A 12,585-nucleotide genomic window follows, 5' to 3' on the forward strand; every position below is an offset into this window, starting at 1 on the left:
GGGAACAAGTGACAGGACAAGAGGAAACAGCCTCAAGTTGCTCCTGGGAGGTTTAGATTGGATATGACAGAAAATTCCTTCCCTAAAAGGGTGGTCAAGCACTGGCAGTGGCAGAGTCCCTGTCTCTGGAGGGGGTTAACAGATGTGTGGATGTGGCACCTGGGGACACGGGGAAGTGGTGGCCTGGGAAGTGCTGGGGCAATGGTTGGACTTGACCTCAGAGGGATTTTCCAGCCTTACTGATTCCATGACTTCTGCTGCTGCCTGGCACAAGGAAACCCAGGTCTGTCCCAGAAACACATCACCAGGCAGGTTTTGCCATTCCAACTCCAACACTTTATTCCTATCAGCCTCACCCGTCCTCACGGAGGACAGAGCGCAGGAGGGGAGGGAGCTTTTCCAGACTGATTCCACGTGGGGGCAACGAGGGACAACCAAGGCCATGAGGAGCCATTCCCAAATTCCACCATGGCCAAGGAGTCTTTGCTAAGCTGGTGCAACTTCAAATTTCAAACCAGGCATTGACTCTTGGGACTTGGTAGTTAAGAGAGCCCAGAGGCATCGAGAGACTCTTTTCCCAAACAATTGTGGGGCCTAACACAGCCCCCAGTGCACTCCCAACAGCACCAGTATTCCTGCCCCAAAACTAGACTCTGAACCAATACCACACTCTGGACTCAGAGGGGAAGGGGAGGAAGGGCTGGGATTAAAAATATCACCCCAAAACAACAGGAATTTAGAAGAAATTTACACGAAGGATGTAAAAAGCAGGAACAGCTATGAAAATACGTTGAGATGGCCAAGAAAAGTCACATCAAAATATATTTAAAAACCAGAAATTCCAATCCGTGTGGAATTTAAAACTTCTTTCCCCAGCTATGTTTTCCTGCTCAAGGAATCTCTGTTGTTCCAGGACGTGGAACATGATAGGCAGCACCAGTTATGTCCTGAAAAAGTATTTCCCCAAACTCTGAGCACTTCCATAATTTACAAACCAAAGATGAGCTAAACCTCAACCATCGCCCCCCTCCCTCTTCCCTCTTCTACAGTGGGCAGGAGAAAAGACTGCAAACAAATCTGACTTTGCATTTCCAGGGAAGTCCAATTTTTCCACACATCAATATCCCTGCAATCCGTTGTAGACCTTCTGCACTGATCCTTGTTTCAACAGCTGCTTGAGACCTGCAAGAGAAGTAAGAGTGTCACACACAGAGCACAGCAAAGACAGTGGGATGACTTTTCCAATGCTTCTTCCCCATTCCTGAAATCCTGTACACTAAACATTCCAAGGAACTGGCAGTTCAAGGATCTGTTGGTATCAAATTCTTACCAAACAGGCTAAAAGAGTGAGTCAGCCCTTAAATCCATAATAGCTCATCTCCTGGGGTCGGCACGACAGGGAAGAACTGGCAGGTCTCCACTGCTGCTTAAAGGGCAAGTCCACACGGAGCAGAGGAAGCAGAGTGGCAAGGGTGGATGTGTCACTGTTTTTCCAGAGATTAGAGAGGGAGTCCCCTCTGATTAACTCAGCCTGGTCACTCACTGCCCTGGAGCCCCTCAGGACACAGCTCAGAGCAGCCTCAAAAACCACCGAGCCAAAACAGAACCCAAACCAGAACCCAAACCAGAGGGAAACTCCCAACATTGTGGGTGACCTTCAAATAACTAAAGGAAGGACACTGAGGGGCTGGAGTGTGTCCAGGGAAGTGAACAGAGCTGGGGAAGGGGCTGGAGCACCAGGAGAGGCTGAGGGAGCTGGGGGAGCTCAGCCTGGAGAAAAGGAGGCTCAGGGGGGACCTTCTGGCTCTGCACAGCTCCCTGACAGGAGAGGGAAGCTGGGTGGGGGTCAGGCTCTGCTCAGGGGAACACAGGACAGAATGAGAGGAAATGGCTTCAGGTTGCCCCAGGGGAGATTTAGATTGACTATCAGTAATGAAACCAACCAATTTACTTGTACAGAAAAAATTCCAACCTTTCAGGCATGCAAATCCTTCAGGAAATCCTGCTAAAAAACAGTTTGTCTCCCTGCAACCCTTGTCCTGCTTGTCTATCCTTAAACCTTTTTGGCTACACATTCTACTGTCCTTGAAAACCAGTGATGGGATGCATAAGGGTAACAGTAGCTGTGTTAAAATACTGGAAAACTGTCCTGGAAGTAGTAACTGGAAACAGGACGTCTCTCTTCCAGGCAAGAACTTCTCATGCTCCTTTCCTGATGGCCAGAGATTCCTGAACTCTTTTCAGGAACACCAGGACAAAGCAAACCCCTGTCCAGGAGCTGCTCATTATTAGGAACAGATCATTCTCCAAGGCAAATTCACTTCCTCTCTGACATCCAGAGGGGGCTCCAAGTCACTTCCTAGCTAGTGGGTGAGAGGATGTGGCCCCTGGATGTGTTATTCTTAGAAAGGAAGGGCATAGCTGGAGAAAGGTGTGCTCCAGGAACATTGAAATAATTGGGATTACCACCATCCCACACCTCATTTCCCAGCAGCTCCCACACCCCTGGCAGCGGCCTCAACAGAACATCCTCAGTAGTGCAGAATATTTCAACATGTACCTGAGGTTTAGTCAGGAATTTCAACTAGGAATCCTAACAATTAGTGCTACTGCACTTCAGGCACTTTTTACAGCCTGAAGTCAATTTTTCCTTTGAAATGTTGCTGATACCAACAAGAAGTGACAGGTTACAGCACAGAGCAGCTCTGATCAACAGTGATCAAGTCCCACTGCAGGAAAGAAGGGATGTTATTGCTGTGACTCCAAAGCTCGGGGTGGTGCTCTCGGAGCCAGAGTATCTTCTGAGAGCCCCAGGAGCCAGGCATGTGGTCAGGAGATAAGAAATGAGGACCACTGCCAACAATAAGGAAAAAAGGGATGTTTTGAATTCTGAAGCCTACAGTTTTCCATTGAATGTGTACACTGAACTGCTGCCACGCACAGGGATAGACCTATTCCCTCATAAAACTCCAGAAATCATGGATGTTTGGAGATACCCAGCACACTGAAAGGCATCTGACTGCCAACCCAGTCACCTTCCCCTGGGAAATGTGGAATTGCTTTAGGAGGCAAAGAAACACCCAAAGCCCTGTGCCTGAACACACCCATGCCAGTGCCATCATCTCTCTGCTCCCGGATATCCGTAGAGGTGTGTGAGCAATTCTGTCAAAAACACGGAGGCTTCTGTCACTGCTCCTTGCCCAGTGTCCTCTAAAGTGCCAAGAGCAACAGATGGAATAACCTCACATCTGTTTCAGAGCTGCTGTTGCCTGATGAAGCTTCTGGAAGGGCAGCAGAGCCTGGACTGAGACTCCACAGTGATGTGGTCATTGTGCCCTGCACAACGCTCTTGGAACAAGAAGGAAAGCACAGGGATAAAACTACGAACCAGGATCATTCTCATAGCCCATAGTACAGACCTCCCAGCCCAAACAGCTGCAGGAAGAGCCTTGGGACATCTGGAGCTGCAGCCACCAACTGGACTGCACAGCGCAGCTGGCACAGTGTGGCCAAGGCAGCAGTAAGTGGAATAAAACCCACCCAGCACTTGGCTTTCCACTGCAAACTTGAGGAGTCCAGGAAATCCAGTAAAAGATATGAATCCACTTCAGAAGAAGCTCTGAAAGAAGTTCTGGGGATGGGGATTTCCTGAACAGCTGCACTAGTACATGCCAGGAATATCTTTGTCCCATGGCAAAGGATGAGGTCCTTGATTCTTACTCTGACATGGAGCAGCAGAACCACAGAGGCTGCTGGAGCAAAGAATTCCCTGCTAGGAGTATGGGATTTACCCTCCTGGCAATTTTAGGATTCCTACATGGTTCATCAGGTTTCCGTTTGAGCACTGAAGCTGAGCAGCAGATCTGTCCTAGGGGGAGTAGGGTGGAAGGAGCTGCGGGGAGGAACAACCCTTCTCCTGACACACTGTGACATTCCTCATCCTTGGATCAGAGATTTCCACAAGTCTTGCCTCCAAGAAAGTAGCAGCAGGGGCTGGAAACCCCTTGTGATCCCATTCCAGCTGAGGCAAAGCAGACAGAGGCTGAGCCCAGCAAGGCTGTGGGGTCAGACAGATGGGCAGCATCAAAACAAAGCACCTGCAAACTTGCCAAGAGCTGCATTCCAGCAGCAGCACATCCCAACCTCAGCCACAACCACAGCAGCCAAGCTTCCTCACTTCCAGGGGAAGTGGGAGTCAATTACAGGCCATCAGCCAACAGTGTTATGTTGGACAAGGGGCACAGGGACATCTGGAGCTGCAGACTCCTCCTGACTGCTCCAGCCCCTGGATGAGCTGTGCCAGGTTCAGGGCTCTGGACACGCACCTTCCCGCTGCTCAGGTGTCAGCTGCTCCTTGGGGAACTCCACGTCAAAGGTGATTATTAGGGAGCCTTTGATGTTGTTGTTATCAAAGTTTGGAAGACCTTCTCCCTTCTTCCACAGCTTGGCACCAGGTTTTGTGGTTTTATCCCGGGCAATGTGAACCTGGGGAGAAAAGGAATTTTAGAACATTATTAGTGTTAGAGGATCAGGATCCCAGGATCATTGAGGTTGGGAGAGACTTCCAAGATCATTGAGTCCAAGCCATGACTGATCCCCACCTTGTCAACCAGAACAGAGCGCTGAGGGCCACATCCAGGTGTTCCTTGGACACCTCCAGGGATGGGGACTTCACCCCCTCCCTGGACACTCCATACTGTGTTTGTGCACCCCAATACTCCAACACTCTTTCCAACCCACTGGAAAGCTCCAACTGGCACTGATTCCTTGCCAAAACCAGTGATATCCAGTGGGTCCAGGCAGTTTTACTGGACACATGCCAGAACTGGGTTAGCCTGGAAGTGAGGCACACACTGTGCACCCCTTGTAGAGAGGGCCCCTTTTGGCTCCATGGGAATTGGCCTGGAATGCTCCAACAGAGGGAATACTGTGGATAACCAGACCCTGAGCAAGCCAACCCTCAGCACGGAGCTGCAGGTGAATTTGGGATGCACACAACACCCTAGGCCTCACCTTGTGCCCATCCAAATGGGCAATATCCATCTCAAAGCCTGTCAGTGCCTCGACCAGCGAGATTGTCACGTTTGTGTACAAGTCATCTCCTCTCCTTTCAAACACTGGGTGCCTGTGGAAATAAGAGCCATTGAACTTTTCTCCTTCCCTGGAGGGGAAACACATCCTTGAGTTTCTTTCCTTCTATTTGGGAGCTAGAAGAAATCATAAATAGGAAGGGAAGTGGGGAATGAATCAAATTTAGCCTCATTTTCCTGTGTAAGATATGCACTGATAAGTGTCTTTTCTATTTCTAGGGCAGTGAGTGGTGAGGTGTGGCAAGAAGTCCTGACTCACTCAGCAATTTTCTTAGTAGTGCATTTCCTTACAATAGCAAGACTGTGTGCTAGGAAAAAGATATTTATTCTGAATCACACATGGTGAATTCAAGCCAAAAAAATTAAGGTACTTTGATAATTCCACTTTTAACAGCTTCAAGTCCAGCTCCTCCAGAACCATGAAGGCTGAGCATCCTGCACAGCCCTGAGTGCCAGGCTTGCACCTGCCCTGCTGAAGGGCAAGCTCCATCTGGCCAAGCAAGAGCCTAACAAGGCCAGAGACTTACTTAAGAACTTTTATTCGGAAGCGCAAATCTCCTGGCTCCCCATCCACGTGGGGCTCACCTGTGGGGGAGAAAGAAAAGCTTTGTTTAAAGGAAACGAGTTAGGAAGAAATGGAAAGACAAGCAGGATATTACAGACTTGCAGCTCACAAGTCAAAGGGAGAAAAAAACAAGTAATTGATCTTGAGATGATCAGAATTCTGCTTAAACATATCCTAAAGAGCTTAGGGCTTTCTGAGGGTTGCCTCAGCAAGGTCACATCTCTGTTGTTCTGTGAGACCTTTGCATATTAATGATGTCCTTCAGTCACTGAAGGGCAGAGGGGATCCCTTCACAGGCTCAAGCCTGGAACAGATGCTCCTGCTCAAGTATTATGGGAAACATCGGCTTTAGAGCTGGTTTTGTTTATGTCCCCACTCCCAGCTAAGGGAGTGGAACTGTGCTATCCAGATGTAGGAACATGCTCCTGGATTCCAGCACGTGAAGAGGAACAGCAATTCCAACCACATGGGGGGCTTGGGCACTGCCAGTGCCAGAGAACCGTGGCAGAGGAGCAGCTCAGAGCTGAGCACACACTCACCTTCCCCGATGAAGGGATACTCCATGCCATCCCTCACCCCTGGCTCTATCTCCACTTCCAGCGTCCGCTCCTCATTCACCAGCCTGAAAACGGGAAGAGCCACCCAGTTCTCAGTTTTCAACTTTATTTATTCTAACTTCATCTCAATTTTTAATTTGTGCCACTGTGGTAAGGAGAACACCCCCACAAAGCTCACACATGCTCTCCTTGCTCACATCTAAACCTAGAGGGCCAGAGCTGCCTTTCTGGCGAGATGAGACTCAGGGAGTAGAGAAGGTGAAGCTGAAAGCTCCCAAATACACAGTCAGCATCTGGGTGTGTGACTACAGCATGGCATTCCAAATCCAGCTGTTCCCAGCTGTGTGCTTCCCGTTCAGATTTAGCTGTGGAACTTCCACTGCAGTGTGACTGTGCAAGGAATAAAAGGCTGGAAGAGGAAACAGGGAAGCTCTACATCCAGCAGGTAAGAATAAAGAGTGGCTCCCTGGCTATGAGAACCCCGTGTTAAGCCTGTGTTAAGCCTTCCCAAAGTCACCGGTTCTTCCTGGGAATACAGGTGCGTCCCCCCCACCTAGCGGTGGGTTTTGGAATAAACATCCCTACATCGCTACATAAAATCACGGAATTTATGATTCTGTGGAGCAGGAAAGAGCACCAAACTCACTTGACGTTGGGACATTCATCACAAACAACTTCCTGAGTCATCTGGAAGCGCCCAGGCCCCAGCTGGGTGGTTCTCATCTCCTGCCTGCAGTTGCATTTCCGTTTGCCAGGCGCCTGTCTTGCCACTGGCTTGTTCCTGACAACCTGCAGGGAAGAGGGGGAGGTTGATATCAGCGTTCCTGGGTCTCCACAAGGGTCTGGATTTCTCTGAACAGAGAATGTTTTGGTTTGGAAGGGACCTTAAAGATCACCTTATTCCAGCCCCATGCCATGGGCAGGGACATGCTGTTGTGTGGTGCTGCCATAATAGTTCCAAATGTGGCCTCAGCAAAACACTGACAAAGTTTCACCTTGTGATCACACGTTAAACACCAGAAAAGCTCTCTCTGACATTCCTATTGCTATTCCTCTTCATTTTCCACACCTTTCCATAGAGGAAAGGTAACACTAGGATGGAACACCCCATGCTTTGGTTATGACACTTCCTTGTCCCACACAACAGGAAAATTATCTGGAGTTCCCCCAACAGCCACAACACAAAATCAACCAATGGAAAGCCAACATGGAGACAGGAGGGATTGTCAGCACCAGAGATGGAGCTTGCTGGAAAGAAGGTAATACTTTTCCACATACTCTTCAAACTTTATATAATCTGGAAACTTGCAATGACACGTTTGGCCATAAAAGGAGACTGAAAAATCCTCAATGTGGTTTTGCAAGAACTGCAAAGTGAATTTGAAGCTTATGAACAGCCCCTCAAATATCCCGAAGTTGTACACAAGGACAAGTTACATCTCTTCCAACTGGGCTGCTGCACTAATCAAGCTGAGCTGGTGACTGACAGCCAATAAATCAGTATTATCACACTTCATGGAGACACTGCCAGAGGCAAAAGGTGAATAAATGTGTGGTTTCTTCAGTAAACTACAGGAAACAGCACCACAACATCCTCCACTGCCAGACACAGAAATGGAGAATCCATTTCAGCTGCTAATTTTTGGGAGAAGATATTCTGAGCTCTGGTCAGGCACCTCAAACCAGGGAACACCTGTAAACACTAAGATAAGTAAACTTACTTCTACAAAGTTTCCTGAATACACCTCCTCCAGTGTGACCTCCAGGTCCACGATGATGTCACTTCCTCGGGGAATATTCCTGTCTTGCTGGCGAGGGTTTCCTCCAAACATGAATCCAAAGTCCCCAAAGAAGCTGGAGTTAAGCACATTGATTAGGTCAGGAAGGAATTCTGGGAAAATGCTTCTACTCCACTACAAAACAGCCTCCTAGCAGTCCTAAAGCTCCAGAGTAAACCCAGGAACATCTTTTTGCTCCTGCGGAACACAACTAAAGCCTTCAAACAAAGCAGCCACTCTGGAAGAGTTTTCTGCACTAAAGAAAACAAAATTCAGAGCAAAACACTCAAAATCTGAGCTCTCCACATTGCACTGCTGCTCAGCTGCCACCACCAAAAGGTGTAAATTCCGAGTAGTGCTGCAAGTCACTGCTAGCAGGTTGGTTTTCTGTAGTTTGAGGACAAGAGGGATGAGGAAAACTCCTTAGGAATCCTGCATATTGTCCCCCAGAACAGAGCAGAGCAGCAGTGCAAGTCCTCACCCAGGATTACAGGAGCTGAGCAACTTCTGGAATTATTTCAGGAAATTTATCCAAAGGAGCAGAAAATCAGGTTCTGCCCAAGCAATGTGCAAGTACCTTTGGTTTTTAATTCTCCAAATTCCACAGGTGCAGTGCAAGTAACCACAGCATTGCTTTGCAGAAGAAAAAGTGTCCCCAAAGTGATGTGTGACAACAGGTTAAACCCCAACCACACACAGATAATCTGAGAAAGTTTCCACATGTTTGAAGCAGGTGCTGCATCTGAAAAATCACCCACAGTACCCAGATGTGCTGAAGAGGGAAGTCTCTACTCGTTCCTGCTTGCAGCAATGACTAGGCCACACCAAAACTGGAAACTGCATGTGGGATACCCACTGTAAATGTATTTCTTCAAATTCTCAACTCTCAGCGACCCTGGGCCAGGTGAAAACCCCATCAAAAGGGTGCTTGAGCATCACAGAATCAGAGAGGCAGCTGTAGGACAGCCCAAAGGGATTAAACCTCCTTACTGGGAGAAGATGTCTCCGTGGGAGCTCTGGTGCCCATCCTTCAGGCCCTCCTCACCATAGGCATCGTACTGCTTCCTCTTCTCCTCGTCTGACAGCACCTGGAAAAGGCAGGGATGTGGGAAAGGCTCATCTGGAGCTGAGGAGAGGTGTTGAACAAGGCTCTGAGGGTCCCCAGCACTTTTCACTGGGGACACTACAGGAGACCTGCTTGCTGTGCTGTCTAGAAAAGTTAAGATCATAACAAGCACATTTTGTTCATTAAAAAAATCAGAACCTGGAAAGCATAAACATGGACTTTATGTAAAATATCAAAAAATAATCAGAAAGAATAACTCAAATCCTACAAAGTAGGACATACTGAGACAAATAATCACATACCACCCTCCCTGTGTCTCAGACATGACTTTTAAGACTTCTAAGCATCAATTTTATTTCCTAAGTTTTGATCTTTGCTCTTTCCTGCCTCAGAGATCCACAAGTCTCTGGTCACATTTCATCTTCCCTGCCCTTCCTCCCCCACTAATCATATTTGGAAAAGCCAGAGTTGGCAGGTTGGCTTTCAGAAGGCTGAACAGGAGAGGGAACTGATGGAGAAGCAACTCAACAGGTAGAAAAGCAGCTAAAACATGAACACCAGCTGAATTTGGGGTGTTTGGAGAAGCTGTGGCTACCCCACCCCAGGAAGTGTCCAAGGCCAGGCTGGATGGGACTTGGAGCCACCTGGTCCAGCGGGAGGTGTCCCTGCCCATAGCAGGGGGTGAGACTGGATGAGCTTTAAGGTCCCTCTCAACTCAAACCATCCTGGGATTCTGTGGAATTATAACCACTGATAAATGCTAGAAACAGGGAAAAAATCGGCACTGACTTCACTACTTTCACCCAATAGGTAAAGGTTCAGTTCTCCCTTTGCCACTTGAGATTCCTATGAAAACTCCTCCCAAATCCATCCTGAGACTCATGACTCTTTGTAAAAGAGTCTTAGCTCCCTCTCCTGGGATCAGTCTCCTTCCTAGCTGGAACAGCTGAATACAGCTCTGGGCTGGAATCACCGAGCCTGTGAAAATGAAGCGACTGAGCAGGTTCACTAACCTACTTTCCCCTCAATTTTTTGGGAAAGCTTTGCCATAATCATCTGCCCAGATCCTGAGCAGCACTGCTATTAACAGAGGCTTTATGGTGAGAAAAATTCTGGTTTATAAGGGACACCCAATTCTGGCTCCATTTTGCCCAGAACAACCAAATCAACCCACTGTATCCCACAGCTCATTCAGCAGAAGGATCTCCAAGGTGTCCTGGCTAAACACAGATAAAGACTTTGCAGGGAGGGCACCAAAAGCTTCCTCCAAACCTCACACACATCAATACTGGATTTCTGATTTGATTTTACAAGCATTTTTTTTTCACTCAGCTTTTAAATAGAAAGAATAATCTCAACTGCTGGCAAAGATTTAAATCAGCTGGAACTCGAGGAAAAGGCAGAGAAATCTTTTGGCAGCAGAAAGTGCCAACAAGATCCCAGCTCACAGAACCAGCACCAAGCTCCCAGCTCCACATGCATCAATCCTGAGGTGCTGCAAGTGATAGGGGATTACATTTATCCAAAAGAAATTTCTTTATATTCGTTTTCCCTGTGATAATTAAGCCAGTTTGTTTAAGTCTGGACTAAAAAGGGGTCCCAGCTCTGAGAAAAAAACTAAAGTGAACAGTTTTCTTTCTCACACAGAGAAATAAATGCCAGCTGGTTCTTCACTTTTGAGGAGTATCTGCATATCTGAGGAGCACCAGGGATAGAAGCAGGAGCCAGGGCACAAACCCTTTCCTCTGCAGCTGGGTTCTTCCCAAACGACCCCAACCTCCCACCCACAGAGCATGGCACTGCCAGGAACTCTTGCTAATAGAATTTTTCAGCACCACCTTTTTCTGGGTATCTCTGCTGCTCAGGGGGAGCAGGAGCAGATGGAGTCCAACAGTGACAGAAGGAGGACAAAAAGGACAGAAAACATGGAGGAAACAGCCTGCATTCCATCACTCTGTACATACACCCAAGGAAAGCAGGCTTTGACTTCAGACCTTTGGGCAATACAATAATCTACATTTGATTTATTTAATGTACAGCACTATTAGTGTGAGGGATCATTTGCATGCCACAACATCATCACGGAATAACAGGAATCCTCCTGTGACCCACAATTACTTTTCTCACTTAATATCCTCTAAACCCAAGGCCAGCACCTTTCACTTCCCATCAGCTCAGACTAATTCCAGCCAGGCCCTAAAACCCTTGGAGCTGCTGCACCTTCACTTCTCCCTTAAGGAACTGGGAATAAATTCCAAGGAATTTTAACCTGGTGCCTTGGCTTCCTCCTGGCTTAGAGAGCTGAAGTGTTGGATTGTCCTCTGGCAGGAGCAGCTCTCCAAGCAACCTGGTATGCTCTGGATCTTTGTTTTTCATTTGGGAGAGTATCTGGAATTGGATGTATTAACAGGGGCAGGATGGAATTTGATGTAGGAATAGGGGGAAGTTGATGAGAAGGAAAGAAGGGAATTTGATGTGGAAGGTGTCCCTGACCACGACAAAGGGACAGAATGAGATCATCCTTAAGTCCCTTCCAACCTAAATCACCCTGAGATTCTGTGATAATAAAAGGTGTAGGATAGAATTCAGTACATTAACAAGGGGAAGATGGAATTTCACACGGTAACAGGTGAAGGATGGATTCCAGCTGCACCTTATGGAAGAGCCTTTACATTCCCTAAAAACCTCCTTCCCCGTTCCCTGAATGCTACAGAATGAATCCTCACGAGCCTCAGTGGCCACGCTCCAGCCTGTTTTACTACGAGCCCCATGCACCCCTCCCAGCCCGGGGAGGCCATTCCCGGCTCCCAGCCTCACCTCGTAGGCAGCGCCCAGGTCCTGGAACTTCTCCTGCGCCCGGGGGTCGTCGGGGTTCCTGTCGGGATGGAGCTGCAGCGCCAGTTTGCGATAGGCCTTCTTGATGTCCTTGATGGAGGCGCCGCGGGACACCCCCAGGATCTTGTAGAAGTCTCGCCTGCCGTGAGGGGAGAGAGAAGGTGAGGGAAGGGGAACGGGGAGATGGTGAAGGAGAACGGGGATGGGAGGGAGAAGGGAATGGGAGAGGGAGGGCACGGGAGGGAGACAGGAAGGGAAAGGGGCAAGGGGAAAGAGGTGAGGGGAAATAGGAGAGAGGAAAGCGATGAGGGGAAGGGAGCGGGGTCCCGTCAGCGCCGCGGCCGCCGACCCTGAGCAGGGGGAAGGCCCGGTGCTGAGGCGAAGCCCCCAGGCCCGTGGGCGCGGCCCGGCGCACTCACCCCGCGGCGGCCTCCCCGCAGAGGCAGAGCAGGAGGAGGCAGAGGCGGCCGATCCATGCGGGGGCCATGGCGGGCCCGGCCCTGCCGGCTGAGGGGGAGCGGCGGGAGCGGCGCGTCCGGGCGGCTCCGTAGCGCCCCGGCCCCGGCGGCCGCCGCCAGCCAATGGGAGCTCGGGGTGTTCCCCGCTAACCAATCCGAGCACGCCGCCGCTTGCAGCCGGCCAATGGGCTGCTCACACTTCACCGCCGCCGGCCAATCGCCTGCCGGAGCGTCGC

The 12,585-nt window shown here is 49.2% G+C and overlaps 1 protein-coding gene across 1 annotated transcript; it reads right to left on the bottom strand.

Moving 5' to 3' along the window:
• Nucleotides 1-804: 804 nt before the first annotated feature.
• DNAJB11 (DnaJ heat shock protein family (Hsp40) member B11) lies at nt 805-12,470 on the bottom strand. The gene is made up of 10 exons (XM_058843563.1): nt 12,311-12,470; nt 11,874-12,030; nt 8,981-9,078; nt 7,934-8,066; nt 6,859-7,001; nt 6,195-6,277; nt 5,618-5,675; nt 5,014-5,125; nt 4,326-4,485; nt 805-1,182 (listed from the first exon to the last, which is right to left on the bottom strand). Exons 1-10 carry the CDS (start codon nt 12,376-12,378, stop codon nt 1,118-1,120), a joined length of 1,077 nt encoding a protein of 358 aa, XP_058699546.1. The 5' UTR covers nt 12,379-12,470; the 3' UTR covers nt 805-1,117.
• Between the last annotated feature and the right edge of the window lie 115 nt (nt 12,471-12,585).

The sequence above is a fragment of the Poecile atricapillus genome, chromosome 8 (genome assembly GCF_030490865.1).
Source record: "Poecile atricapillus isolate bPoeAtr1 chromosome 8, bPoeAtr1.hap1, whole genome shotgun sequence".
NCBI classification, from domain to species: Eukaryota; Metazoa; Chordata; class Aves; order Passeriformes; family Paridae; genus Poecile; species Poecile atricapillus.

What these genes read in the sequence shown, in the direction of transcription:
- DNAJB11 (XM_058843563.1), bottom strand. Translation starts at nt 12,378, where the DNA reads ATGGCCCCCGCATGGATCGGCCGCCTCTGCCTCCTCCTGCTCTGCCTC. An exon ending in TGCGGGGAGGCCGCCGCGGG is followed by an intron (nt 12,031 to 12,310) that starts GTGAGTGCGCCG and finishes CCCTCACGGCAG; the next exon opens with GCGAGACTTCTACAAGATCC. An exon ending in GACACCTGAGCAGCGGGAAG is followed by an intron (nt 1,183 to 4,325) that starts GTGCGTGTCCAG and finishes CTTCTCTTGCAG; the next exon opens with GTCTCAAGCAGCTGTTGAAA.